The following is a 26,557-nucleotide window of genomic DNA, read 5'->3' as shown; positions in this document are numbered from 1 at the left end:
AAATATAGCAAAATGAATAGGACATATAGTCATTGACAAGGTTAGAAATATTGATTTTTAATTGAAATAATAATTGTGTCCTTCAAACTTTCCTTCAATCAAAGAATCCCCCATTTGCAGCAATTACATCCCTGCAGACCTTTAGCATTCTAGTTGTCAATTTGTTGAGGTAATCTGAAGTGATTTCACCCCATGCTTCCTGAAGCACCTCCACAAGTTGGATTGGCTTGATGGGCACTTCTAACGTACCATATGGTCAAGCTGCTCCCACAACAGCTCAATAGGGTTGAGATCCGGTGACTGTGCTGGCCACTCCATTATAGACAGAATACCAGCTGACTGCTTCTTCCCTAAATAGTTCTTACATAGTTTGGAGCTGTGCTTGGGGTCATTGTCCTGTTGTAGGAGGAAATTGGCTCCAATCAAGCACCATCCACAGGGTATGGCATGGCATTGCAAAATGGAGTGATAGCCTTCCTTCTTCAAGATCCCTTTTACCCTGTACAAATCTCCCACTTTACCACCACCAAAGCACCCCCAGACCATCACATTGCCTCCACCATGCTTGACAGATGGCATCAAGCAATCTCCAGCATTTTTTCATTTGGTCTGCATCTCACAAATGTTCTTCTTTGTGATCCAAACACCTCAAAATTAGACTCATCTGTCCATAACACTTTTTTCCAATCTTCCTCTGTCCAGTGTCTGTGTTCTTTTGCCCATCTTAATCTTTTCTTTTTATTGGCCAGTATGAGATATTGCTTTTTCTTTGCAACTCTGCCTAGAAGGCCAGCATCCCGGAGTCAGCTCTTCACTGTTGACGTTGAGACTTATGTTTTGCGGGGACTATTTAATGAAGCTGCCAGTTGAGGACCTGTGAGGCGTCTGTTTCTCAAACTAGAGACTTTAATGTATTTGTCCTCTTGCCTCCCACTCCTCTTTCTATTCTGGTTAGTGCCAGTTTGCGCTGTTCTGTGAAGGGGGCATGAAGACTCTGTATAGGATGTTGAAGAAAGTGTTTTGTGATAATTATATAATGTTTTATATTAATACTAGCATTAGAAGTAGTTTGTATACAGACTGAGCAGATTAGATTTAGCAGGACAAGTAAAGGGTCAACAAGGTCGATTTGTTAGAGACTCCTGTCAGTAATGAAAGATTACACAGTGCTGAAATAGCCTACAGATGTCTGCTGTAAATTTGTTTATGACTTAATCGTTTCTCAAGATAGCCAGGAATGTTTCTGTTACTGAGCGATTGACACTAGGTAAATGACCACCGTGGGATCGCATCTTCCTAGTGCACATAAAAGACGGACATCTGCTTTTTGTATCCATCACCTCTTCACGGGAGGACAGATCGTAAACGGACCCGGACCTGTATGTTCTGATTGGATGAACGGCCATAAGATGTTACGTCATTTTTCCTATAAAGTTGTACTCATGTTTGTAAACATTAGGCCTCACTGAAGGAATTATTTCTGACAGTGGAGCTTCTGAGCCGGCCCGATTAAAGTTCTGTTTGCTTTATCTCCGCGACTTCTCCACTTATTTCTGAGACGGTTCTACAACTTGGCGTCACGAACGAGGATCTGAACTTGCCTCCACTCCCGGGACCAAAATATGGGTGAGTAGCTTTAAAAATGACCACCCTGTATATTTAGATTTGATCTCGGGATTGTGTGAGGCTCTCAGATTGTAATTTAAAGAGAACCTGTGGAGAGGCAGAGGTAAAACAAATAGAAAGGTTGACTGTACAGCGGAGGTTCACAGTAGGGTGAACTCCAGGTAAGACAGATCTGCGGGGAGAGATTCCAAGGGAACCGAAAGGTACAACGAGGCCTGCTGAGCTCCAAGTTAAGCAAGGAAACCCTTGTACACTGAGACAGTCAGTGGCAGTCAAAGCCAGACGGAACCTGAGGTACATAAAGTCCAGCGATATAGCCCCATCGTTGGCAAAGATAGGATTGGCATAATGGCGTTAAAATACGTGTCTGTATGTGAATTCCTACAAGTTTAAAATGTTAAACTTAAAATGGTAAAGGCAAGATAAAAAACCGACAAAGTTTCTATAATTCTTTGTCTGAATAATAAGAATTTAGAGAAGAAATTGATCATAATAGATCAAGAAAACACCAAAGTAGTGTAATTCAAAGATTTTTAATAATAACAATATAATAAATAAATAAATGCTAAGGGCTGTTTGAGACACTGCAGGGTCAACAAAACACGCCACTAATCTAATATCTGAATTATTTTTGGATTTCAATCTGTATGTGCTTTGTGTGTTTATGTACACTCACAGGATTATTAGGAACACCATACTAATACTGTGTTTGACCCCCTTTCGCCTTCAGAACTGCCTTAATTCTACGTGGCATTGATTCAACAAGGTGCTGAAAGCATTCTTTAGAAATGTTGGCCCATATTGATAGGATAGCATCTTGCAGTTGATGGAGATTTGTGGGATGCACATCCAGGGCACGAAGCTCCCGTTCCACCACATCCCAAAGATGCTCTATTGGGTTGAGATCTGGTGACTGTGGGGGCCAGTTTAGTACAGTGAACTCATTGTCATGTTCAAGAAACCAATTTGAAATGATTCCACCTTTGTGACATGGTGCATTATCCTGCTGGATGTAGCCATCAGAGGATGGGTACATGGTGGTCATAAAGGGATGGACATGGTCAGAAACAATGCTCAGGTAGGCCGTGGCATTTAAACGATGCCCAATTGGCACTAAGGGGCCTAAAGTGTGCCAAGAAAACATCCCCCACACCATTACACCACCACCACCAGCCTGCACAGTGGTAACAAGGCATGATGGATCCATGTTCTCATTCTGTTTACGCCAAATTCTGACTCTACCATCTGAATGTCTCAACAGAAATCGAGACTCATCAGACCAGGCAACATTTTTCCAGTCTTCAACTGTCCAATTTTGGTGAGCTTGTGCAAATTGTACCCTCTTTTTCCTATTTGTAGTGGAGATGAGTGGTACCCGGTGGGGTCTTCTGCTGTTGTAGCCCATCCGCCTCAAGGTTGTACGTGTTGTGGCTTCACAAATGCTTTGCTGCATACCTCGGTTGTAACGAGTGGTTATTTCAGTCAAAGTTGCTCTTCTATCAGCTTGAATCAGTCGGCCCATTCTCCTCTGACCTCTAGCATCAACAAGGCATTTTCGCCCGCAGGACTGCCGCATACTGGATGTTTTTCCCTTTTCACACCATTCTTTGTAAACCCTAGAAATGGTTGTGCGTGAAAATCCCAGTAACTGAGCAGATTGTGAAATACTCAGACCGGCCCGTCTGGCACCAACAACCATGCCACGCTCAAAATTGCTTAAATCACCTTTCTTTCCCACTCAGACATTCAGTTTGGAGTTCAGGAGATTGTCTTGACCAGGACCACACCCCTAAATGCATTGAAGCAACTGCCATGTGATTGGTTGGTTAGATAATTGCATTAATGAGAAATTGAACAGGTGTTCCTAATAATCCTTTAGGTGAGTGTATATATACACAGAGAGATAAGAGAGCTGCCTTGTAACTAAATACAGATGTACTACAACGAATCAAGCAACATTGTCAACCGACAGTAATGTCCTGGGAAATCAAGAATAGTTACATTACTAATGCTAATAATACTGATGTTGATACAGATGAATAGAAAAATAACTACTATTATCTGTCTTCACAGGAACCAGAAACAATGAATTTCCCTCACATTTAGTCCACAGGTTCCCTACTCACATGCCATGACACATCAGTGCATAGTCTCCCCTCTCACACTGGCCTCCGCTCTAAGTGCTGCGGCCCATAATCCGTCCTCATGGCCACTGATGCCAGTGTGTGTGGACGGACAGGAGGGAGGGGGATTGCGGAAGCATACGATGCTTACCATAATATTGTGAAAGTGATAAACTAACTAACTCTGCTGATTCCAATTGACAACAGGTGATGTCCAGGAATAGGTGGACAGATTATTAACAATTCATTTCTGATTGATTTCAGGTGCTGAAAATAATATAATTTTATCTTTCAGGAAAAGTTGGAGAAAGGCCTGAAGAAACAATATGGAAATAGATTGAAAAGAAACATGAATAGTCATACAACTCCAACCTCTTTTAAATCTAAGCGCAATTGAAGGATACAGAGTCTGGTGGGACTATGGGCATTTCATTAACTATCCTTTCCATAATGAGAGTAGAGTGACTACTGGATTGAAAGAATTGTGCTGTTTGGATGTGTGACTGAAGTGTGAAATGATATGTGATGTTTCAATGTGATGTAAGTGGATACACACTGAATAATGCTACTATGGTGTATTGTATTATTGTATATGGGAATTGAGTGAAAAACTAGTTCTAAAAATTGTATGTGATAACAAAGCCAATGCTTTGAAATGAACAAATAATACATATTTGCTCTAGTTAAAAAAAAAAAAGGTTTTATTGCATAAGTCTATTGGGCGATAGAATTGGCTTTAGAGCAGTGCCAATTTGGTTCTAACTTTTGGGAAATATAATGATAATGTTTAAGCAAAGATGTGTACAGCAGTCATTACAAGGTTTAGTAGAATAAGGATGGAATTATAAAAGTAATTATATAATCTATTCTTAAAGATGATGGTTTATTCAAAGTAAATTTATATATGGAGACAATGAATGTCCATTAATGGGTAAAATACAAATCAAGACACTGGCAATGTTGGAAGGAAATATTAGAGAAATAAATAATAATAATGAAAATAGGAATAATAGGAGTTGTTCCTAATGAAACTATGGAAATAATTTCAAATGATGGTTCATTTATAAAGAATGAATTGAGGAAAAGATTAATAACAGCCATCATTTACCTAATAATTATTAAAATAGTCTCAGATAGTCTCAGAAGTTAGATAAAAAGGAAAGAGATAAGCACATTGTTTTGAAAGTATGACAGCTCCACACAAAAGAGTATTTACACTAGGAAGTAAAATGGATTCAGTAACAAAGGAGATATGATGCTGCTGATGACAGCTGAGTGCTGTACTGAAATAAACTGTGATAAATTGGGATCAAGATTATTATTTTGAATTGTCCCTTTACTGGAAACCTTATAGATTGTGTGAATGTCAACTACTGTCCATGTGATAGAGATGCCTTTTATAAGGATCTCTGATGTTGTGCGAACCACACATTGTGTCTTCAGATTACCGATCTATTCCACATGGCAGATATGCACATTATGAACCGTGTCCTGAAGGAACCGATGTCTGACCCGTAGTGGCAGAGGTGCATATGGAGAAGACGCTGGTGTTCTCCTGGAGACACAGTAGGCCGAGGGCGCGGCTTTAAAGACAGCCTCACGGCATCTTGAACAGACTGATGTTGAGGTCCACAGCGCTGAAGTGATGCTTGACTTAATGGAGAAATAAGTTAAAATACTGCTATTAAAGGTTGTCCAGATTATAGGAATCTGCAATACATTGTGAAAACAGCTCAAATGACATCTGCAGTAGCATATATTCTTGTATTGGTAGTTAATTTATAATGTACTTTTGGTGGAGATGTCAAATTACTCGAATAGAATAAGAGTCATGAAGTAAGAATAAGTCCATTGCCCTTCTCTTGAGATGTATGGAATGTACAATGTTTATAAATTAAAATGCAACATAAATATATGTGAATAACTGAATTTGTAAAAATAACATTTTTGCTGACTTTTGTATTCCTTTAGAAGCAAAACAATGTATGTATTATGTAACTGGGGATTGACCTTTATGACCTGGGGCAGGATGAAATATAACTTGAGACACAGACACAGTAAAGTTCCAGGAAATTGTAGGTGGCCACTGCAATTTCCATAAGAGAGCTCAATATTCATTAAGGTATAGTTATGATATGATTGTTTGCCTGACCAGGCAAAGAAAAAGACATTCCTATCCCCTGATTATTTGAATACCTCGCCATACATACATACACACCTCGTAGGTGGCAGGTTGGGATGGATGGGAGCTGAAAACGCAGCACTATACCACCTGCCCCTCAGGAGGAAGAAATTATTGTAACTGACAAACACGATTATTTTGGCTTCTATTCGCTTCGCTCTATTGCCAAAAAGGAGGGAATGAAGACTCTGTATAGGATGTTGAAGAAAGTGTTTTGTGATAATTATATAATGTTTTATATTAATACTAGCATTAGAAGTAGTTTGTATACAGACTTAGCAGATTAGATTTAGCAGGACAAGTAAAGGGTCAACAAGGTCGATTTGTTAGAGACTCCTGTCAGTAATGAAAGATTACAATAGCCTACAGATGTCTGCTGTGAATTTGTTTATGACTTAATAGTTTCTCAAGATAGGCAGGAATGTTTCTGTTACTGAGCGACTGACACTAGGTAAATGACCACCGTGGGATCGCATCTTCCTAGTGCACATCAAAGACGGACATCTGCTTTTTGTATCCATCACCTCTTCACGGGAGGACAGATCGTAAACGGACCCGGACCTGTATCTTCTGATTGGATGAACGGCCATAAGATGTTACGTCATTTTTCCTATAAAGTTGTACTCATGTTTGTAAACATTAGGCCTCACTGAAGGAATTATTTCTGACAGTGGAGCTTCCGAGCCGGCCCGATTAAAGTTCTGTTTGCTTTATCTCCGCGACTTCTCCACTTATTTCTGAGACGGTTCTACAGAGCAGTACACAGCGTTGTACGAGATCTTCAGTTTCTTGGCAATTTCTCGCATGGAATAGCCTTCATTTCTCAGAACAAGAATAGACTGATGAGTTTCAGAAGAAAGTTCTTTGTTTCTGGCCATTTTGAACCTGTAATTGAACCCACAATTGCTGATGATCCAGATACTCAACTAGTCTAAAGAAGGCCAGTTTTATTGCTTCTTTAATCAGCACAACAGTTTTCAGCTGTGCTAACATAATTGCAAAAGGGTTTACTAATGATCAATTAGTCTTTTAAAATGATAAACTTGGATTAGCAAACACAATGTGCCATTGGAACACAGGACTGATGGTTGCTGATAATGGGCCTCTGTACACCTATTGCATTACAAATCAGACTTTTCCAGCTTCAGTAGTAATTTACAACATTAACAATGTCTACACTGTATTTCGGATTTATTTTATTTTATTTTAATGAACAAAAATTTGCTTTTCTTTTGAAAACAAGGACATTTCTAAGTGACCCCAAACTTTTGAATGGTAGTGTATATACTCTGCCCTGGACAAGGACATCTGCTAATAAATAAATAATAATAATAATAATAATAATAATAATAATAATAATAATAATAATACTTGCGCCCTATGCCTGCCGGGATCGGCTCTGGCTCCACCACGACCCTCAACAGGATAAGCGGTTTCGAAGATGGATGGATGGATGGATGGATGGATGGATGGATAATAATATATTTCAAACATAAAATAAAAACCTTCAAGTACAAAAATATATAGATGCCCTGTGATATTTAAAATTCAAAAGGGAGCTTAATATTGACTGTTCACATATCATAATGATCTCTGGAAAAAGAGTTTGCTAAAAGGGCAAATTAGAAAGGTAAAGTGGTAAAACCTTATTTACAGTTAGGTCCAGAAATATTTGGATAGTGACACAATTGTCATCATTTTGGCTCTGTATGCCACCACAATGGATTAAAAAGGAAACAATCAAGATGTGCTTGAAGTGTAGACTTGCATCTTTAATTTGAGGGTAGTTACATCCAAATTGGGTGAACAGTGTAGGAATTTCACCCATCGTGGTCCCTCCAGTTTTAGGGGCTCAAAAGTACTTGGACAAACTAACATAATCATGAATTAAATTGTGAGTTTCAATACTTGGTTGCAAATCCTTTGCAGTCAATGACTGCTTGAAGTCTGGAACCCATAGACATCACCAGATGCTGGGTTTCTTCCCTGGTGTTGCTCTGTCAGGCCTGCACTGCAGCTGTCTTTAGTTCCTGCTTGTTCTTGGGGTGTTTTGCCTTCGGTAAGTGAAATGCTGCTCAATTGGATTCAGGTCAGGTGATTGACTTGGCCATTGCAGAACATTTCATGGTCTTAGGTTGCTTTCGCACTATGCTTCGGGTCATTGTCCATCTGCACTGTGAAGTGCTGTCCAATGAGTTTTGAAGCAGTTTCCTTTCAGATCCATTGTGGCGTCATACAGATCCAAAATTATGACAATTGTGTCACTGTCCAAATATTTATGGACCTAACTGTAAGTCTAAAACTAATGAAAATTGTGTGTTGTTGCATACTTGCTGGTATGTAATACAATTAGAAATGCATAAAACACGATGACAAAAAGACAATAAAAAAGGAATTTATTGAAACATTTATTTTCAAATTAATATAAAAGAACATTTTATTAGATCTGTACACTATTTGTCTTTTCTTTTAAACTAGGTATTCACCAATCTAGATACTATGTTTTTTGTTTCTACATATATTACTTAATAGTTTCTTTACATACCACATCATTTTGGATGGTTTGGGAAAAAAACAGATATCCCGGATGAAAGTCTGATCCAGAGCTGCATTTACATATTAGTGCAGTGAATTGCAATCATTGTGATAATAACAATCCTAGTAACCTCTGATTGAAAAAGTGTGCAATTATAGTGTTCTTCTGGAGAAATTAATCTCAGAAGGCTACTTTACATGTAAAACTTGGAAGGCTGCTGTGTTTAAAACAAACAAAAACACTCATTACATATTTTAACAATATAAACATTCTGTTCCTTCATCTCATTCAGCTGCAGGTCATGTATCTAACCATGCCACGAATACATACATAATTTAGTTATGAACAAATATAGTAGACTGTGTAAAGTGCAGGCGTTTGGGCCACACTGATGTACTGAAAGTACTGAAATGACTTAAAGACCCTAGAAAAAAAGTCCTGGATTAAATCAGAACTCTGAAAAAGGAACTGACATCCAAGACATGAAATATATATATATATATATATAATTATTATTTTTTTTTAATTCTAAATACACTTTTTCAGAATTGTCTTCAATATCAATATATTCAAAATGTTCAATATATTGACAATGTAGTTTTTGTAGAATTATACTTCATATTATTCAAGTAAATTCATGTGAAATGTTGTTTACAGTCTTCAGATGTATCCATTGGATAACAATTTCAAAGATTTACTTGTGTGCATCTCCCTCTCATAACTAATGAAATTGTTCACTATATCAGCAATGAGATTGTGCTATGAAAGCTTATTAAATCATTATATCTTATAACTATAAATTTATAATTAAACTTAGGGAATTAAAATTGAAGTCACTAAACATACTAAAAAGCTAAATAAATCTGTTACTGTATATTAAAAGGTATTTGGTCACAGGACACATACATTTACAAACCTACTTATATTATTTACAATTACAGGCAGGGTGGGGACACACACCAGATTTATATAGTTTTGTTGTTAAGGCAGGAAAGGGAGAAGGCCACGAGATTTATAGTGCTTCAGGAAGACAATGAGATGCAGCGAATCTGTGATCTACGGTAATGCTCTGAGCTGTGCAGCAGGAGAAAGAAGAGATGTGGGCAGTGGAAGTCACAGGTCAAAGTCTACCCGGAAGCCCTGCTCAGAGCTCTGCTCCAGGTACTCAGCCGTGGGCAGCTCCGACTCGGACTCTTCCGAGCTGGTGAAGAAGCAGATCTGCCGGGGGGAGGTGTTGGAGGCCTTGAGGCTGAGCTGGGGAGGGTGTTTGACCGGCAGAACAGTTGGGCCGTGGCTATCCCAGTACCAGCTGTCTAGCTCCAGAGAAGAGAACTGGGGAGTCGCTTCCAGGTCCAGGTAAGGGGGATTCATCTCGTACATGGGTGGCAGGCTCATGCATTTTCGAAGAGGCACTTGACTACACATGAAAAAAAAAAAACGGACATGCTTAATGTTTCACGCCCTGAGAATCTGTACATGTTAACAACCTTGGCATCTGCAAAAATTATAATTATGAAGTATACCAAGTCAGTAACACATTGACAGGATGGACTATGGACAACTGCTTGTGCATTGTAGGGAAAAAATATAATCTTTTTGTTAGTTATTTAAAAACAAATCAAATATAAACATCACTATGTAGAATGAGCAATTCTGGTTTAACTAATATGAATTCATATAAAGTGGGAATTCTTAAAATCTTTTCCCTATCTGGATCTCTGACCGTTCAGAGTCTGGTCAATTCTAGCAGGCCATAAAATGCATTTAAGATTTAAGTGTATGGGGGGTGGGGTGGGAGATGCAGACATCTTGATTAGCCAGCAACCAGGAGATAAGCGATCTCAGCCAACTCGACTCCACAGTCTCCTACAATCAAATATACGACTTCTGGGAGGTATCTATCTGCCCACCGCATCTCACGATCAAAGAGGACACAAGAAATCCTATGACAGCTAGCTGATGAGCAGCCAATCAGCAGGTGACGTGTCGATCCCATTTGCGACCCATCAAGGGCCCAGACCCTCTGTCTGTTCATTCCTCTGTGTGCTTTTTCAAAGGCTTCAAATTCACTGAAACCTGATCCATTATTTTAAAAATTTAATAATTTTTAATAAAGTACTTTTGTTCTAGAATCAAGAGTTGTTTGTATCTTTTGAACTTGTGTTAGTGTTGATTTATTCTAAAGAATCGAGCTCTACTGGTTAAATGTTTTACAAGAGTTATTAGAAAAAAACAACTCTTATTCTATAATTGCACAACAGATACTGCATTTGTGTCACATAATACCTAAAATATGTGTAGAAAATGTAACTCAATTATCCTTAGAGCATTTTTAATAATAATTAACAAATGAAACTGAAAGGATCTGCTCTTTAAATACCAATGAGTCCAGCTCCGTGGCAGTGCGTGGCAGCGATGTCATAGACTCACCTCGGGGCACGTGCGTGCCTGTATACTGAGCTGGCCACATGGTACATCCAGCGCACATCGTCGGACAGCTCGGGCAACCACTCTACCAGCCTGCCACACAAATACATATTTCAGCTTTAGTCACACACAAAATACAGCACTTTTTTCCCCCCAACAGTCAAATGCTTGTGTTGTTTATGTGGATAGCAAGGGAAGTAACAGTGATGTAATTCTTACCAACTGCTGTAACAAAAAGAAATGGCTAACTAATAAACAAACAACAAGAAAAACTGTCAAGTGAAAAATACCAACACAGATCTCTTGCAAAATACTTGACAATAACCATGCAATCGCAGTCTTGAGTCAGATTAACTCGGATGACAGTTACACAACTTCTATTTGGGAAGGAAATCAATGATGCATGTTTTTAAAAACAAGCAGCAACTGCAATCTGAATGTCACGCACAGAACGGGTCTGTACCTTAACACCACAGAGTAAGCGGATTCCACTGGAAGGGTGTAGGGCATCAGCATATAGGAGGCCACTCTCATGGGCAGCAGACCGGTCAGCCTGGCATAGAGTCCATTCTTTTCTTCACAGGCATCACAGAACACTGCAAGCAGAGAGCATGTCAGAAAAACAACAACTTTGATATGGATATTATAGTTTTTACACAGTACGTGTAGCCTTCCAATTATCAGTTGCTCAGATGGTAAGGTACTTTAAGTTACTTTAGTTCTAATGATGGAGCACTAGATACATTGTTATTTAATCACTTAACCAGGGCATCTTATGATTGCTACAATATAGCACATTATGTTTGCATACAGTTACCCATTTATACAGCTGGGTTTTTTCTTGAGCAATCTAGGTACAGTACCTACCCAAGGGTACAACAGCAGGGTCCCCCATCTGGGTCTGAACCCACAACCCCCTGTTCCAGGGTTCAGAGCCCTAACTGCTCCACCTCTCTGCATAAAGCCCCTATGAATGTCAGAACTTAATTGAATTGAATTGAATGGGGATAAAGGACACCTGACTGAATTCCGCGAGGAGTTGCTTTTCAAGATTAACAGGAGAAAACATAAATAGATGTCAGCTTTTTTCTATTTGTTTTCATACAAGAAAACCGTTCTCTCACTCAAACAAGAGAGAAAGCTTGTTTACAAATTTGTTATCGCTATTATAACAATATTGCAAATATCAGTGAAATTGTGCACACAGGAAACCAAAGCAAGACAGCAAGGAACAGGAAAACTGAAGAGTTATTATAGCCTATATCTGCTATTTTCTCTGTATGGATCTTCAGAAGCATACTCTGTTGTTGTAATTTATTGTTTAGCATGTACAGTCTGACCAGGACCCCACAGATAAGGGGAACAAACCCAAGAAAACAGGTTCTAAGCCTCTGTGATACACCCTCTTCTGGCATGTAATGTAACTACCTGTAACCAGGAATTAGCCAGACTTGTGTTGGCTTAACTAGGTGCATGGTCTCCGTTTTACTCCCTATGGACGAAACAGTGACTGGCGTGTGTAAATCAGGTGTACCTTTTCTGAGGGTGGGTGGCAGGTTCTGAAGCAGCTGGTCATCCAGATACCAGTGGCGTTTGCGCAGGAGGCGCAGTGTTCGCAGCAGCCTGTCTTTGGTTGACTCTTTGCTTGGCGTGAGGGTTCCCCCAGAGGCAGAAGGGCCGTTTCTCTGCCCGGAGCAGCAGGTCACTGGAGGCTGCTTCACAGACAGCCCTGCTGAGGGGGTGTGCTGCCACACCAGATCTACAACAAACAAAAAAGCTCCGGTTTGGACTGTGTGTGTATAAAACTGACCTCAACATAAAAATAGACTGATAGATCTCAATCTACTACAATCATACAGATTGGTTAAAAATAAAAAAATCAACAATAACTTCCCACTAACTACAGCCAGGCTGTACAGGAGGTCACACCAAGTTTTAAAGCCTCTGACCTCCAGATCAACACAGATCTGAACAGCACTATTTTGTGTCTTTTGGTTATTACTCATTACGATTCTGCAAAGGATTAGCTTGTGGCAGGTTAACACCATTTAAAAAAATCATACAACAACAATTAAATAACAATACTTTTAAGAAAAGGAATTAGATTAAAGAAATCTACAGGTAGGCCAAAAAAAAGGTAACAGTAAAGCAGTAGTTTAAGTATAGTATACGACGAAAGATTCATAGCAGAAAGTGGACATTATTTATCACTTTTCAGATAGATAGAAGATAAACTGGGTATTCTGAGCTATTCATAGGAAAATATTTAAAAATAGCAGAGCATACTGTTTTCCTTCAGGAATCGAAGTGCATCATTGTACCCACTCTGGCACATTTCAGCCAATATCTGGAGAAAATAATACATAAAAAAACACTGTTTATAGGTTCTTTTTATGTCCATAGTTACAGACAATGCTTAGAATATTTTAATTCGATTTTCTTCACAACACAAAAACAAAGGAAAAGGATAACTTCTGTATTCTTACTGGTGACAATGAGCTGAGAGAGGAGCTATTAGAATCTGTGTGAGTGGATTTCAGCTATGAAGACAGGGCAAAGGTCAAAGCGTTTCCTATAACAGGACTAAACAAAAACAGGAGCAAATCATCCAATGACTTGAATATATGAACAAAGGTCTGATAACTCGGTGTAGAGGTTATAAGGGAGACTTGTGTAGAGAATGTCTGGAATGTGCCACGTTTTGCCTCCTCGGTATGTTTTCTTAAGAGTAACACTTGTTCTTCTAAATTTAGATAGAAAAACCCTTATCTTATATTCGAGAAAAAAGACAAGTGAGCCACGTTTTCTGGATTTTTAATATATTTACAGATATCTGCAATTTGAAGCATCCAAATTTAAAGGTGAGTTGTTTTGTTTGTTTTAGTTTTTTTTTTTTTTTAACGCAGACAGTGCAGGACTTTCAGCTTTAACAACAGAGCCATACTTTTGACCTGCACACCCTGAACTTCTTACATTCACACCCTCATTTAAGGAACCCTGTTCTATAGTGAAATTGACCCTATCTGCACACTTTCATTGAATTTTGCGATTGTCCTGTAATAGGAGAGGTGAAAGGTCAAAATGAAGGACATTGTTATGGTTTCCTATACATGTCCAATAGTAATAGTAATTATTTTACAGTCACCAAAAGTAATAGTGACTGTATCTCTACTCTGTAAGCAGTTATAAAGCACCAAAACATATACCATAAAACTTCAATTTTCCAAATAACTGCAAGAAGCCCCGGCATCAATTGGAGACCGGTGATTGTATTAAACATTCTTAAATAAAAAGACATTGCGGACTCATGCAGGGCAAAAAGAGCCTGGAAGCATTGCTTAATTGTAGAAGTAGGCTAATAGGCCAGGCTTTTATTTATTTTTTAAATTATTATTATTTTGTAATAATTTGCTTTCCAAAGATGCAAACAAATCACATTCAAAGAATGGTGAACTATACACTGGATTGAAAACAAGATACCAGTAATTCTGTTAGCAGTCTAGGATTTGATATACTGTGAACTTTCCCTAGATAAAAAGTATTCAAATAAACATTTGGGTTAATACAGTGTGGGTGTCCCAAAATACTCCAGATAGAATTGTATTTTTGGGTCTATGTCTTTTCATCATGGGCATTTCATCAAGCACAAATCACAAATTTGGATATTCATCAGCACTTTTCAATCAGTCTTTTGATTTAGATTGAATATGCTTTAATGACCTATGATTCCAAAACAGACTCATCAAATCCTACAGTGACCGCAGTTGTAGTGTGTTTTTCAACAGAACAGAACAGAAAGTTCTGTTTTTCAGCATTTTATTTTCTCCCCCTTTTTTATCAATTAATGCATCACTCAGTGGGCTTGTTTACACAGGTGCATTCAAGTCATGCAGAGTTTCTGCAGTAAGTGTGAAGGAAACTATTTACATGATCCAATATTCCAGTAATACATATTGGGAGGAATACTTACATATGAGCCAGCATGCATACATAATATGCAGTACACCAGGTGAATGTGTGTTGTTTGTGGTCCCTCAATGTAAGATTTGTTTGTTGTATTCAATATTCAATAACCAGTTATAATAATAGCATAAAACTGAAATATGAACAAACTATGCAACGAAAGTGCATTGAAATGGCTCCGTCTATTACAGCTGCGTATCAATGCAGAAAACGTGCTTTTCAACACCACAGTGCCCTAATACAAAACAATTCGCATTCGTGATCAAACAGGCGATTGATCAAGGCATTGATCCAGAGGCCTGGGTTTCCAACGTGATCAAGATTTAACTCCACAGGAAAGTTAGAAACTTGCTGAGCCGAACAGGAAAGGGAGAGGAGAGCTATATTAGGTGCAAATCTGCTAATACAATACATAATAATAGGGTTGGGAGGGTTACATTTAAAAAGTAATAATCTGTATCCTAAACCAATACATTACTCCAAGTCAGTAACTTTATTAAAAAAACAAAAGCAAGAGTTCAAGTGAAATAAAATACTACACTATTCTAATATCAGTTTAATTCTCTTGCATATTTATACTTAGTGTATGCATTTTAAAACAAATGAAACTGCATCTTGATCAGTCCCAGCGGCAGGATGAACTTGGCAGGGGGGCATCAGAAATGACAAAGGGGGCACAAGTAGATCTTTGATTAGCAGTCAATGTTCAAATTTTGTCTGAGGTCTTGGGGGTCCCTAATGTGCTGGCGAGGTGCGCTTGGTGGGGGGAGGGGGGTTGAAATTACAGAATGTATCTGCATCAACACGTCAGTTTTGTAACAAGAAAGCACATTACCGTAAGACATTTCTACATGGACAATTAAGGGGGGGACAATATTTCAGCTGAGGGGGCATTGAACCTGTGGTGCGTGGTGCTGGTTTTCTGTTTTAGTTTTCTGCTAATCACTGATATCGTGAAACCTATTTTCTTCAAACTTAAATAGGTACCTTGTCTTTAAATGTAAGTACGTTTAATGCTTATAAAGACTACAGTTTATTTTGTTCTATCTGTGAAGATACACGGATCAAGCAACTTGCTATAATAAAGAGGATTTAAACGCCATGCACTTTTAAGTATCAGCAAGTGAGGAATGTTATGCATCTTGTTTATGCAATTAATACATTATTGACGTCTTACCTTCTTTTAAGTGATATCTATTGGTTTGTAAAAGTTTAAAGGTTTGACATGTGAGGATCCCCTGAACACACACTCTGTTAAAGAGCACTGAAAGCCACGCCATGGGTTAGGACTAGTTAATTCAGTTTGTGAGATTTGTTTTGGGCTATAAACACGTTGCATGTTGTTATTTTGGCATTAAGTCTTTCATTGTTAATGTCACAGAACCAGCTAGGATGCACAGGAACTATTTGTAATGTATGTGGATGTATCTTAAATTGAGATAACTTATCACTGCAAATAATTGCCAGTTATATTAAATTCGCAACTGCGGGTCCGGTTGGAGGAGAAAGTATTTACAGTAGGAATTTACATCTGAAACGCCATATATGCATTTAATTAAAATGTTTATTAACATATAGGCCTAAGAATGGATATGCAGCAGAAATTCACATGTACAAGAGATATTTATTTTTAAATTGCAAAAGCTGCACAAAAAGCAGCTATTGCAGTTTTGGTGTTAAACTGTTTTCAATGTTATTGTCTGCTCCTTTTATTTGACATAATTATTAAATTGCATTCTATTGTGTGAATAAAAAGCTCTTTAGGGCATCTTTTATAATTACACATCAATATTCTTCCTTTAACTGACGGGGACTATACTATATTTCCTTATATACAACATCATTGTATGAAAATTAAAAAAAACCCAAAAAAAACGAAATACATAAATAAAATACGATATAAATAAATACATAGATGAGTAAAACATGGAAATAAAAATCTAAAATACATATCATTTTATTTATTTTGGCAACATATTTATTTACTGAATTGAATATGTACATTCAGAACTCAACTGCTGGTCTAAAAGTCTGTGTGTAATGTGTAACTGAATATGCAATTTGCTGATGAATATGCAAATTGAAAATGAACTAACGCTGGTGATGAAATGTGCGTGATGAAAAGATGGGATCCTGTATTTTTAGCACCACAATTGAGAAGGACTATGAAAATGCCTAAGGGACACTCACCTTGGGCTCTGGAGGGAAGAGAGCCCTAGTCAGTCTGTACAGGTTGCCCAGGCTGAACTGGATACTGGTGTTGGTGACCCAGAGCTCGTGGAAGTTGGTGGAATTGTCTCTGGGACAAATGTCGCTCTCTCCAGAGAAAGGAGAGATGGTGATGGTGTTCTTCAGCTCATAACGCGGGAGGTTGTTGCTTATCCCTCCATCCACATAGCGCTGAAAGGAAAGAAAGGGAAGACAATAAGCTTTTAAAAATAGAACACACTGGTCTGGTAAAACTGAATGCAAACGTGCACAGCGATTTATAAGTGTTCTTCAGATAGGTTAGTCGTAATTTCATTATCGCATCAGGGCAGAAACTGCAGTCTGGAAGAACTTTTGATCTTGGCATGGAATAAAAATCATATTTGCAGCCAGTGGATAAACAGGAGTTTATGACTTGGTTTATTTATTTTTCTTGGTTATATGATGGTTTCCAGTAAAAGGAACATTTCCGTACACAACTTAGTCATTCTGTAATGAATCAATTACATCAGTTGAAAACCATTTATTTCACTTGCGTAGAAGCTTTCGATTTCTTGCCTACTAGTTACAGTCTCAACATTGTCTAGTCCTGCTTTGATAAACCACACTTTGTGAGACCAATTACCATAAATGCAGTTTTTTCATGCTACAATTATAATGCCAAGCCATCAGTATTTCTACGTAAAAACACTGTGAATCCTAAAACTGACAAAAACATAATAAACATTAATAAATCTCAACAGGTCACTTGTTATTTGTATACATTCCACTTTGGAGCAATCCATTCATTCATTCATTGTGCTAAAACAGGCAAAGTCACACATTAGACAGTGCAGCAAAATCACACAAATGTTAATAAAACCAGCAAAACTCTGTCACGAAGTGTGCTACAGGATGGTGTTTTGTAACCATGGCATAGGTCCTTCAAGTCCTCCTGTATATTTATTCTACACAGTAACACCAGGGATAAAGACAGCAAGTTGGGTTCAGGCTCTTAATTGTGAGGCCCTACACGGTCAGATGACCCGGAGCCGTTACCCACAACACTGGGGCTAAGCCTCCATTTCACACAGGGGTCCCTTCAGGGGATTCTGCAAAAGATTTTTAAGGGCAGTTAATTACGAATTCAAACCAGTCTGAGAAGCAGTCCCTTTGCTAAACAACTCATTACCTTTTTCTTGAGTAATGATAATGACATTTAACCATTACAGGTTTTTATTTTTGCAGAACAGATATAGCATAGTAAATACAGGTGTAAATATGATGGATCATAGAGATGAGTACTTTGGACAATATCTCCAAAAGTTATTACTTTAAATTCCACCTTATTTTTATTTTACTTATTCCCCCACAACATATCTATGCACCAGTGTTCTTCAGATCTGGTCCTTGAGGGCCATAATGCTCCTGGTTCTTATTCCTTGGAGTAATTCATTCAATAAAAAAAAACCAATTCACTTTACTGAACAATTTAACCCCTTTCCCAAGGTCTAATGCTGAAGAGGATTTAAACAGGTCTATTAAACATTGTGGCCCACTTGGATATGTCTTGAACAACACTATACATTTAGATTTCTGGATTAGAAGTATGAAAGTAAATTGTCATAGATTCCAACACTACAGTATTGCAAATTCAAATTTTGCAATTCTGCGGTCAACACACTATCAGCTGACAGGCCAAACTTCAGCTCAGAGGGAGGGAGGCAGCAACCTTTCCTATAGACATTAAGGTTTGTTCAGTTCGGGGGGGGGGGGGGGGGATAGTAAAATTGCTTAATAACAAAGACTGAAACTGAAACAAGTCCAGGGCACAGTTAACACATCTACATGCACTATGGAGCTGCATTAGTATTCTGTATTGCTTCAGTATTGCTTCAGTATTGCTCACAAGTCCTCTCATCTGCAACTGTGGCTCCTTTCAGAAGTACGGCATGTTTCTATAACCCTGTTTCGAACCTTACATTTTCTCCCCCGGACTCATATCCCTTTAATAGCTTTGAAGCAAACAGCAACCTGAGCCAATGGACGTTATGTTCTCTTCAAAACTGTGGAAATTTAAAAACAGCCATGGTACAGTTCATCTACGAACTGAATATCTGAAGGATTGGCCTAGATATCTTGGCACCAGCCCAAATTGCTCTCTTTTGGCATCTCTTTCCATCCAAATTGTGCACACATACAGTGCAGAGAATGTTCCTAAACTGGAGATAAGAGGCACCTAAAATCCTCTCAACTCACAGCTATACAGTTTGAGTCTGCAAACTGAGTAGCTGAGAATCAAGTAAGGGGGAATGTTTTCTGCAGTGATCATTCCAAAAGTTCAGCAAGATAAAGCAGATTTATTGTCCAATTAGGTATAATATCAAGAAAACATTCTAATGTGGTTTAAAATTCTGCTGTTGAATTCCTCACACAGCACAGCCTGGCAGAAAATATGCTAGTTTTAGAAGGATTTCAGGTGAATTTGGTATACGAAAAAGAAAAAAAATCTACTTCTTCCAAACAGGATTATACCATTTATGACAAAAACCATCAAGACTTATTTAAGACCAACATATCTGGGCCTATTTACTAAGCCACTTTAATTTATCAAGATCCATCTGGATTAATGCCAACAGTCTTTCCTTACATAATTACACGATTGTAGCTTTTTTCTATAAAGAGGTGAAAATGAAAGTGTGTGCCACTGAAGAGTACTTCAACTATTCACTGCTAAACTAGGTTACTCATCATAGACATGGACTACATTCAATCCACTTTAGGTCCTGAAATACTACCAGATAATATTTTATGTTTCCTAGTAGAAGTTTATACATATATTAATGCTGACAAGAGTTGTTGTGGGAGTCTTATCTGAAGATTTAGATATTCTTTACATCAGCACAATATGAGTTTTAACCGCTACATATTATTTCTCAAAAATATACGAATGTCAACCACCAAGTCTGAAATATTAGGTGATGAGCTTTTTCTTTGCAATACTGATGACATCATAATGAAATCAGCTTCCCCAAAGAGGAAAATACTAATGTCAATTTATTTTTTACCTGTTTAGAAGAAGAATCCCCAAAGTCAACACATTTAACATAGATGGTCTGACCCTAGATTCAAAACTTCCTTCAGAGGCAACACAGCCTTTTGAAGCATAGGGGATTTGTAGATTTTTAAGATCTCCACAGGCTCCACAACATCACCATAAATGCCAACATGTGACAAGGAAGACACAGAAGAAAGTTACAAATTTCTCCATAAAAAGATAGCATGACAAAAAATGTAAGCAGACAATTTCAAACAGTATCCAGTCTATCTATAATAAACAAGCAATTCCCTTCAAGTAAACTTCTGCATACATTGATGTCATCTGCTGAGATTAGTTATTTTTCACACTGAAGATAGGTTAAGATTTTATAGGCAAAGATAATTACATTCACTCCAAAGTTTAATATAACCCCAAAATGTTATTTAATCTTAAATAACCATAAATTACATTACCCAGTCTTTAAAATGTAAACGGTTAATAAGATATAATATATAGGAACCCCACAGGAGTCAAACGTCTGTGTAAAACTGAATTCTGGAGATTTTTTTAAATGATCTTGTTTAGCTTCTACAAACAACTTAGCAAGCTCACAGGCTTGATGAAAAGGCATTTAAATCCAGTGTACAAAGAGGTCTAATGGAACTAACTAATGAGATTCTCAATAGAGCCATTTCCAGCACAAACAGTGCAAGTATGAAATAAAGAACTGGTTGTTTCACAAAAAAACTGGCGTTAAATACCTGACAAAGTGATCTAAAAAAAATCATGATCAAAGAAAATGACTTGCTAAACATTACCACTAAAGTTTTAAAGTTTGTTTAAAATATTGTATGTTCTCTTTTGCTACTGCCCAAAAAAATGGATGTCTTTAGGTTGTATCTTGGTTTGTTTAGTTTCTACTGGCCTTTTGCCTTCTCTGCATTTAAAATGATCAGAATAGGGTTACTTGGGGTCAGCTGTTTAACGTGAAAGTAGTGTGATTTCAGCTCTGTTCACTATGGACACATCACAACAGGATGGTCTCGCAGTGCAGTGCAGCTCAGCTGGTTGGTGTCTGTAAATAGAGGTTTCTAAATCTACAGCTCAAGATATGGGAGAAAGGGTTAAGCAGAGTTTGGTCAAGTAATTATTAAGAGTCCAGGTGGAGAAGAAATCTTAAAAGATCAGAGTGCCAGATTTTTTCTTTCTAATGGTAAACAATAAGCAGTTACAGGATATACACATTAGTGATTAGTAGAAGAGTTTTATTGTGCTACATTACCACCATCAGTAGTATTACAAATTTTAATAGGCCAACCATGTACTGTAGTAAACTGTTTCTAAGCATATGATTTATGAAAGTGCAGTACAACAGTACAAAACAATGAGGTAAATGGAGTAAAATGTATACACAGAGTCTCTAGAACACTTAACCCTACTGGCCCATTATCTTTTGGATCATCTTGTGAAACTAGATATCTGAAATATTTGTAAGAGTTCTAAAAATGTTTTTTTAAGGCTTAGGGTCTGTACATGGGCTTAATTTCCAGGCTTCCACATTGTTCTAACCATTTTTTTTGTTTATTTTTCAAATCTCCTGTCTTTTACGTTGTTTATCTTCCTTGTGTACATGGATCTTTCACCATATATTCTTAAATATCGGCATGAAGTCATTAGAAGGATTTGCCATCTTTTATTAACTGGGAACACCCTACTTAAATGGCTAGCTCCAAAAATACAGCATTTCTCCTTATTGGTTTTTAATCTACTTGCTTCTACAGAGATCTGCTGCATTTGTTTGCCTGCAAACCACCCTGATGAAAACTCTGCGAGATTTATTAACAACTTAATATTTAATTTAGAAAGATCTTAAGAAAATATTTGCAGTGGAATCGTTTCACACCCTTCACACAGAGCCTTAGGCAGTGTGACTGCCACCATTACCAATGATGCCATTTCTAAAACTGGTTCTGTATTGCCGATTTGTTATTGTCTCTCTCCTCACAGATGAATACATTGCTCTGTACAAAGCACTTACTTCCCATTGTCCAAATAGAATTTCCTGTGCACAGAAAAGTATGATATTCAAATGTATAAACACCTGACTTAAAACCCTGATGGATTACGGTGCACTGGCAATTATTGTTGTTGCTCGAAAGAAGCCAACATTTTTCAAAGTGATTTTAAATTAATTTACCTTTTCCAAGCACCCTAATCTATGCAGCATCACTGTAAACTATAACAGCCAGAGGGACAACCCACAGAAAAAACAACAACTCATTAGTGCCATGCAGATTCTCTCTGGTTCCCTGGGAATCAAGGTGCTGTGGTTGATTTACTACTCCATCCTTGCTGCTGCTATGACTACTGTTGTCAGGGTAATACCTCATATCCACATTTTCAGCAAAGTGTTATCGGTGCTGTGAGGTATTGCGAGCAATTGACATGTTTGTGTCTAGACCACACAGATGATTTCAATGCTGTGATGAAATCATATGTTGATGAGGGTTAAAGTCTAGGAGCTTAGTCCCTTCAAACACTGCTTACACAGGTTCAGAAATGCAGATGTAGACAATTAAAGAAGCTAGGGAGTAGAGAAGGGGGAGGTAATTAAATCAGAATTAACCAGAGCGTAAAACATTGTGATTTAATGCACTTAGCGATTACATTTTCTTGAGGGTTTGACACTTACCACTCCACGAAATGAGGGTGGGATCAGACCACAATATATGGGGACAAAGGAGCTGCATACAAGTGCCTGCAAAGAGACCAGACATCAGAATGATCTGCTGTCAAATATATGACATGAAAGGTTATTAATTCTCTTAGGAAACTGCTTTGTAACCGAACTTTCAAAACCCTGTGAAAAGGCGCATGATGTGCTAGGACTCCAGACTGTGTAATGCATACTATTTACTTTGTTTAGAATTAACAAAAGTCAATGGTAGACAGCCCTGGTCCTGGAAGGCCACCGCGTCTTCTACTTAATTTAACGATTTATTTGCTATTTGTTATGAAGTATCGTTATGAAGCAGGTGGGGAAGTAAAGAGGACCTCGACCCTTCCAGGACCAGGGCTGCCCCCCATTGAAGTACGTCACACTCCTTCAACATGCTCCATAAACTCCTTCTGTGAAGAACCTTTTGGAGATATAAAAAGGTAATCTGAGCGTGCATGCGTGTGCATGTACGCAGTGTTCAGCTCAGTGATAGAAGCCGGGTGTTCAGTTACCTGGATGAGCTCCTCTTTAGTGTTGAACTCCGACACCAGGACGTTCTCTCCGTCAGACACGCGGGTGAGCGAGATGCACAGCCTCCCCGTGGCCTCAATGTGCGCCTGGTCCGGCAGGTCGCGGCACAGCCTGTTCCGCAGGATCTTCACCAGCTGGAAGCTGGGGTGCAGCGGTCCCAGGTTCCTCTTCCTGGCTTGTTTGGCTACTTCCATTACATCTTCACAGCACTGGGCTACACAGGCAAGAAAATTAAGAAATAAATCAGACAGAACGCCAGTATAACAAAGTGGAGTGCTACTATCTGGAAAGTGTTGATTGCCAGACTGAGTGCAGGTCAATGACTTGTAATAAATCCTGTGCTCTTTGTCCCACACAAGAGATCAGCTTAGTCAGCCCACACATCAAAAGCCAAAGGTATCATGCTGATCACCTGACATGAGAGAATCTTCCGTATCTTCCCCAACACTTTAGTGGAAGAATTTAATAATACTGACCTCCAGTCTATACTCAGGCATCATTATTTGCCATCATGTTAAGAAGTGTCCTAACAATAAAGTAAAATACTGTAGTTCCATGGTGAGAATAATGTTAATGAACAACAATTTTAAATAGGAAGAGATGCTTAACTGCCTTTCGCCTGCATTTGAAGGATTCTGAAATTAAGGCGTAGCTGCCAAAGACTATCATATCAGAATATGTTTTGTAATTGAATTCCTTAATTACTCTTTTCCTCTGTATCATAAAGTAACAAAGCCAGTTAGAGAAATTAAGCAGAAGTCCAGTGTTAACCACTGTGATAGCCACACCTAGCCTGTTAACATAGGTTAGTATTAAAGGATCTTCTGACTGATTGCCCACAAAGGGCAGGGGATACACAATATTTCTTAGCACCCACTCCTGCACATGTGGTATTCTTACACTGTGGAGAACCCAGGATAACCCCATATACAGGACTCCTGCCACACAGGCCACATAAAAGGACTAAATCTCAAAACAGGAAAATGAAAGAAACTTTATAAGTTTCTAGTGATGGATCAGCAAAAACGGTCCCATGCAATGCTCAGCAATTTGACCAGGCTTTCAATCTTCGTGGAAACACATCCCAACCCAACTGAGTGGCTTGCACTTTACTGTACTTCCAGAATAGCAAGCTAATGGTGGTTCAGCGGCTACTGCTCCCTTTAAGGCTGATGCACATCTGGATCTGTGCATCAGCTGACATCTAATTTGGCTCAAGAATCACACAGCTCTACACTCAGTCTGTCCTGCTTGTGCAATTGAAGGGGTCAGCAGAGTTGTCATCCTAGTATGATCAGATGCACCTCAAAGTCGGAAATAAGACATTGTTAATTGAAAATTGGGGGTGAGCAAATTCTGGTGGTGACATAAATCCAAATGAATCCAATAGACTTGGGTGGACTCTTAATTGCAGATGCATTTTCAGATCTCATTAATACTTAAGACCTGTGGCTATTATCCAATTTAACTTTGATCTCCTGGGTCATTCTGTACAATGACTTGACACTGTGCAGTTAAGACACTGAATTAGTATAACATGAAGGGCACTGATTTAAAAAAAGCAAGTAAGCAAACATACCCAAACAAGCCCGGCTGACGACGGCAGCAGCTGTGAGGGCACCCGCCGAGGCCCCGTATATTTTCGTGGCATCTCGTATAAGGTAGGGCGCGACTTCCTGCAAGCAAGTGGCAACTCCAATATGGTACACCCCCAAAAACCCGCACCCGGCGAAGGAAATATTCCAGCCTCCTTCCAGGTCAAACATCCCAAGACAATGCGCGGCTTCCAACTTAATAAAAACTTACAAAAGAAAACAGGAGTCAGTCATCGTCTCGGTGGCACTGCAGACTAATTTAGTTCATCGTAACACAAGAGGAGGAAAACTGAATCACACACTTCCACGGCGGCCGGCTATATTTAAATAAGTCCCGCCTCTTTCCCTCGTAAGTCCTGATAACCCCACTCTTTTCCAGCCAATGGCGTGACGCCTGCTGACGCTCTTGCGCCTGCGCCACGCCCACATTGAGATGCCAGCTAAATCTTGGGCAGCGTGCTTTGGGCGCACATTTCCGCAGTTCTGCGCAGATCTGCAGAATCCCGCCGATCCCATTGGTGGAACAGCGCAGACCGCGGAAATCTGCGCTACACCATCGCGACCTTGGTGTCAGGGTTGCTGTTCCATAAGCGTTCATGTGTGACGATGGGCTGTGGTTACTGGTTTTAGTGGGTCACGAAACTGGATTTGTTATACCGTGTCAGTAAATCATGTGTGGGTGCCATCTTTGTTATGTAAACATGTTAAATAAATGCATATAATTGAATATAAAGTTAAATTTGGATAATGTTCAATATAAAAGCTGACGAACACGGTATATGTTAAAAAGGCTTTTTATTTGTTACACAATCTCACATGTTGCTGATAGCAGCATATTTTTCATGGTCTCTGCTTTGTCCTGTCGCTCATTTGCTGATTTATTATTGCCATTAATAAGATTAGTTAATTAATCATTAGCCTAGTAGTAAAAGTTGCCATTAGTCTGCATGTGAGATGCATAGTTTTATTCTCCTGCAAAATCTGTATTATTACTAATACATTCTACTGCTAATACTTTGATTACAAACTGTCGCTGATATTAACCTGCATACTGCCATACAAATAATATATCATGCAAAAAGTACAGACAGAGAATAACCATAAATCCAGTGGTGTCGTCATGGGGGAGCATGTGCTGGTTTTGGAATTAATATTAGTGAGTATGATATTTGTCCCCCTGTTTGCCCCCCTTGAAAAAAATGTGCAAAATATAGTCATATTGTAGTGCACATGGGTTTTCATGTATTTTTGTTTTCTTTCATACATCATGTCACCATCACCATCAGTCTATATTGATCAACGTCTGGATGTAAGACCCCCCCCCCCCCAAGATGTTTCCACTTGCTTCAATCTGCAGCTTCTCTTTTCCATGTCACGCCTGCAAGGGTTATGATTTAATCTTCCCATCTTCTATGTGGTCATCTTCTAGGTCTTTTGATCTTTTATTTTTGCAGTGTCCAGCCCATTGCCATTTTAACATTTTCGTGAATATGTGAAATCACATATGATATATAATGTATCATACAGTTGTGTGTAATTTGCACTGTGCTGAATGTGACCCCTGGAGTGTGTAAACACACATGTTTATAGCTTCTGTACTATTTATATTCCTGTCTGCTATACCCCTG

The 26,557-nt window shown here is 38.6% G+C and overlaps 1 protein-coding gene and 1 long non-coding RNA gene across 2 annotated transcripts; one reads left to right on the top strand and one right to left on the bottom strand.

The window, feature by feature from the left end:
• The first annotated feature begins 1,194 nt into the window (after nt 1–1,194).
• Nucleotides 1,195–6,644, top strand: LOC136750304 (uncharacterized). The gene is made up of 2 exons (XR_010816848.1): nt 1,195–1,626; nt 4,045–6,644. It is a non-coding gene; the product is annotated as an uncharacterized LOC136750304 (long non-coding RNA).
• Nucleotides 6,645–8,310: 1,666 nt separating this feature from the next.
• pnpla3 (patatin-like phospholipase domain containing 3) lies at nt 8,311–25,233 on the bottom strand. The gene is made up of 9 exons (XM_066705265.1): nt 24,914–25,233; nt 23,316–23,548; nt 22,777–22,842; nt 17,048–17,257; nt 13,181–13,241; nt 12,429–12,653; nt 11,358–11,490; nt 10,898–10,987; nt 8,311–9,884 (listed from the first exon to the last, which is right to left on the bottom strand). The coding sequence occupies exons 1-9, from the start codon at nt 25,098–25,100 to the stop codon at nt 9,581–9,583; spliced, it is 1,509 nt and encodes a 502-aa protein (XP_066561362.1). The 5' UTR covers nt 25,101–25,233; the 3' UTR covers nt 8,311–9,580.
• Nucleotides 25,234–26,557: the final 1,324 nt, after the last annotated feature.

This window comes from Amia ocellicauda, chromosome 5 (assembly GCF_036373705.1).
Source record: "Amia ocellicauda isolate fAmiCal2 chromosome 5, fAmiCal2.hap1, whole genome shotgun sequence".
Lineage (NCBI taxonomy): Eukaryota > Metazoa > Chordata > Actinopteri > Amiiformes > Amiidae > Amia > Amia ocellicauda.
This window is presented reverse-complemented; position numbering and strand designations above follow the sequence as displayed.

Excerpts from the sequence above, each read along its gene's own strand:
- pnpla3 (XM_066705265.1), bottom strand. The coding sequence starts at position 25,100 with ATGTTTGACCTGGAAGGAGGCTGGAATATTTCCTTCGCCGGGTGCGGG. Across the intron at positions 11,491-12,428 it reads GCCACCCACCCTCAGAAAAG|TGTTCTGTGATGCCTGTGAA; the intron begins GTACACCTGATT and ends CTCTGCTTGCAG. Across the intron at positions 10,988-11,357 it reads GCTTACTCTGTGGTGTTAAG|GCTGGTAGAGTGGTTGCCCG; the intron begins GTACAGACCCGT and ends TTTGTGTGGCAG.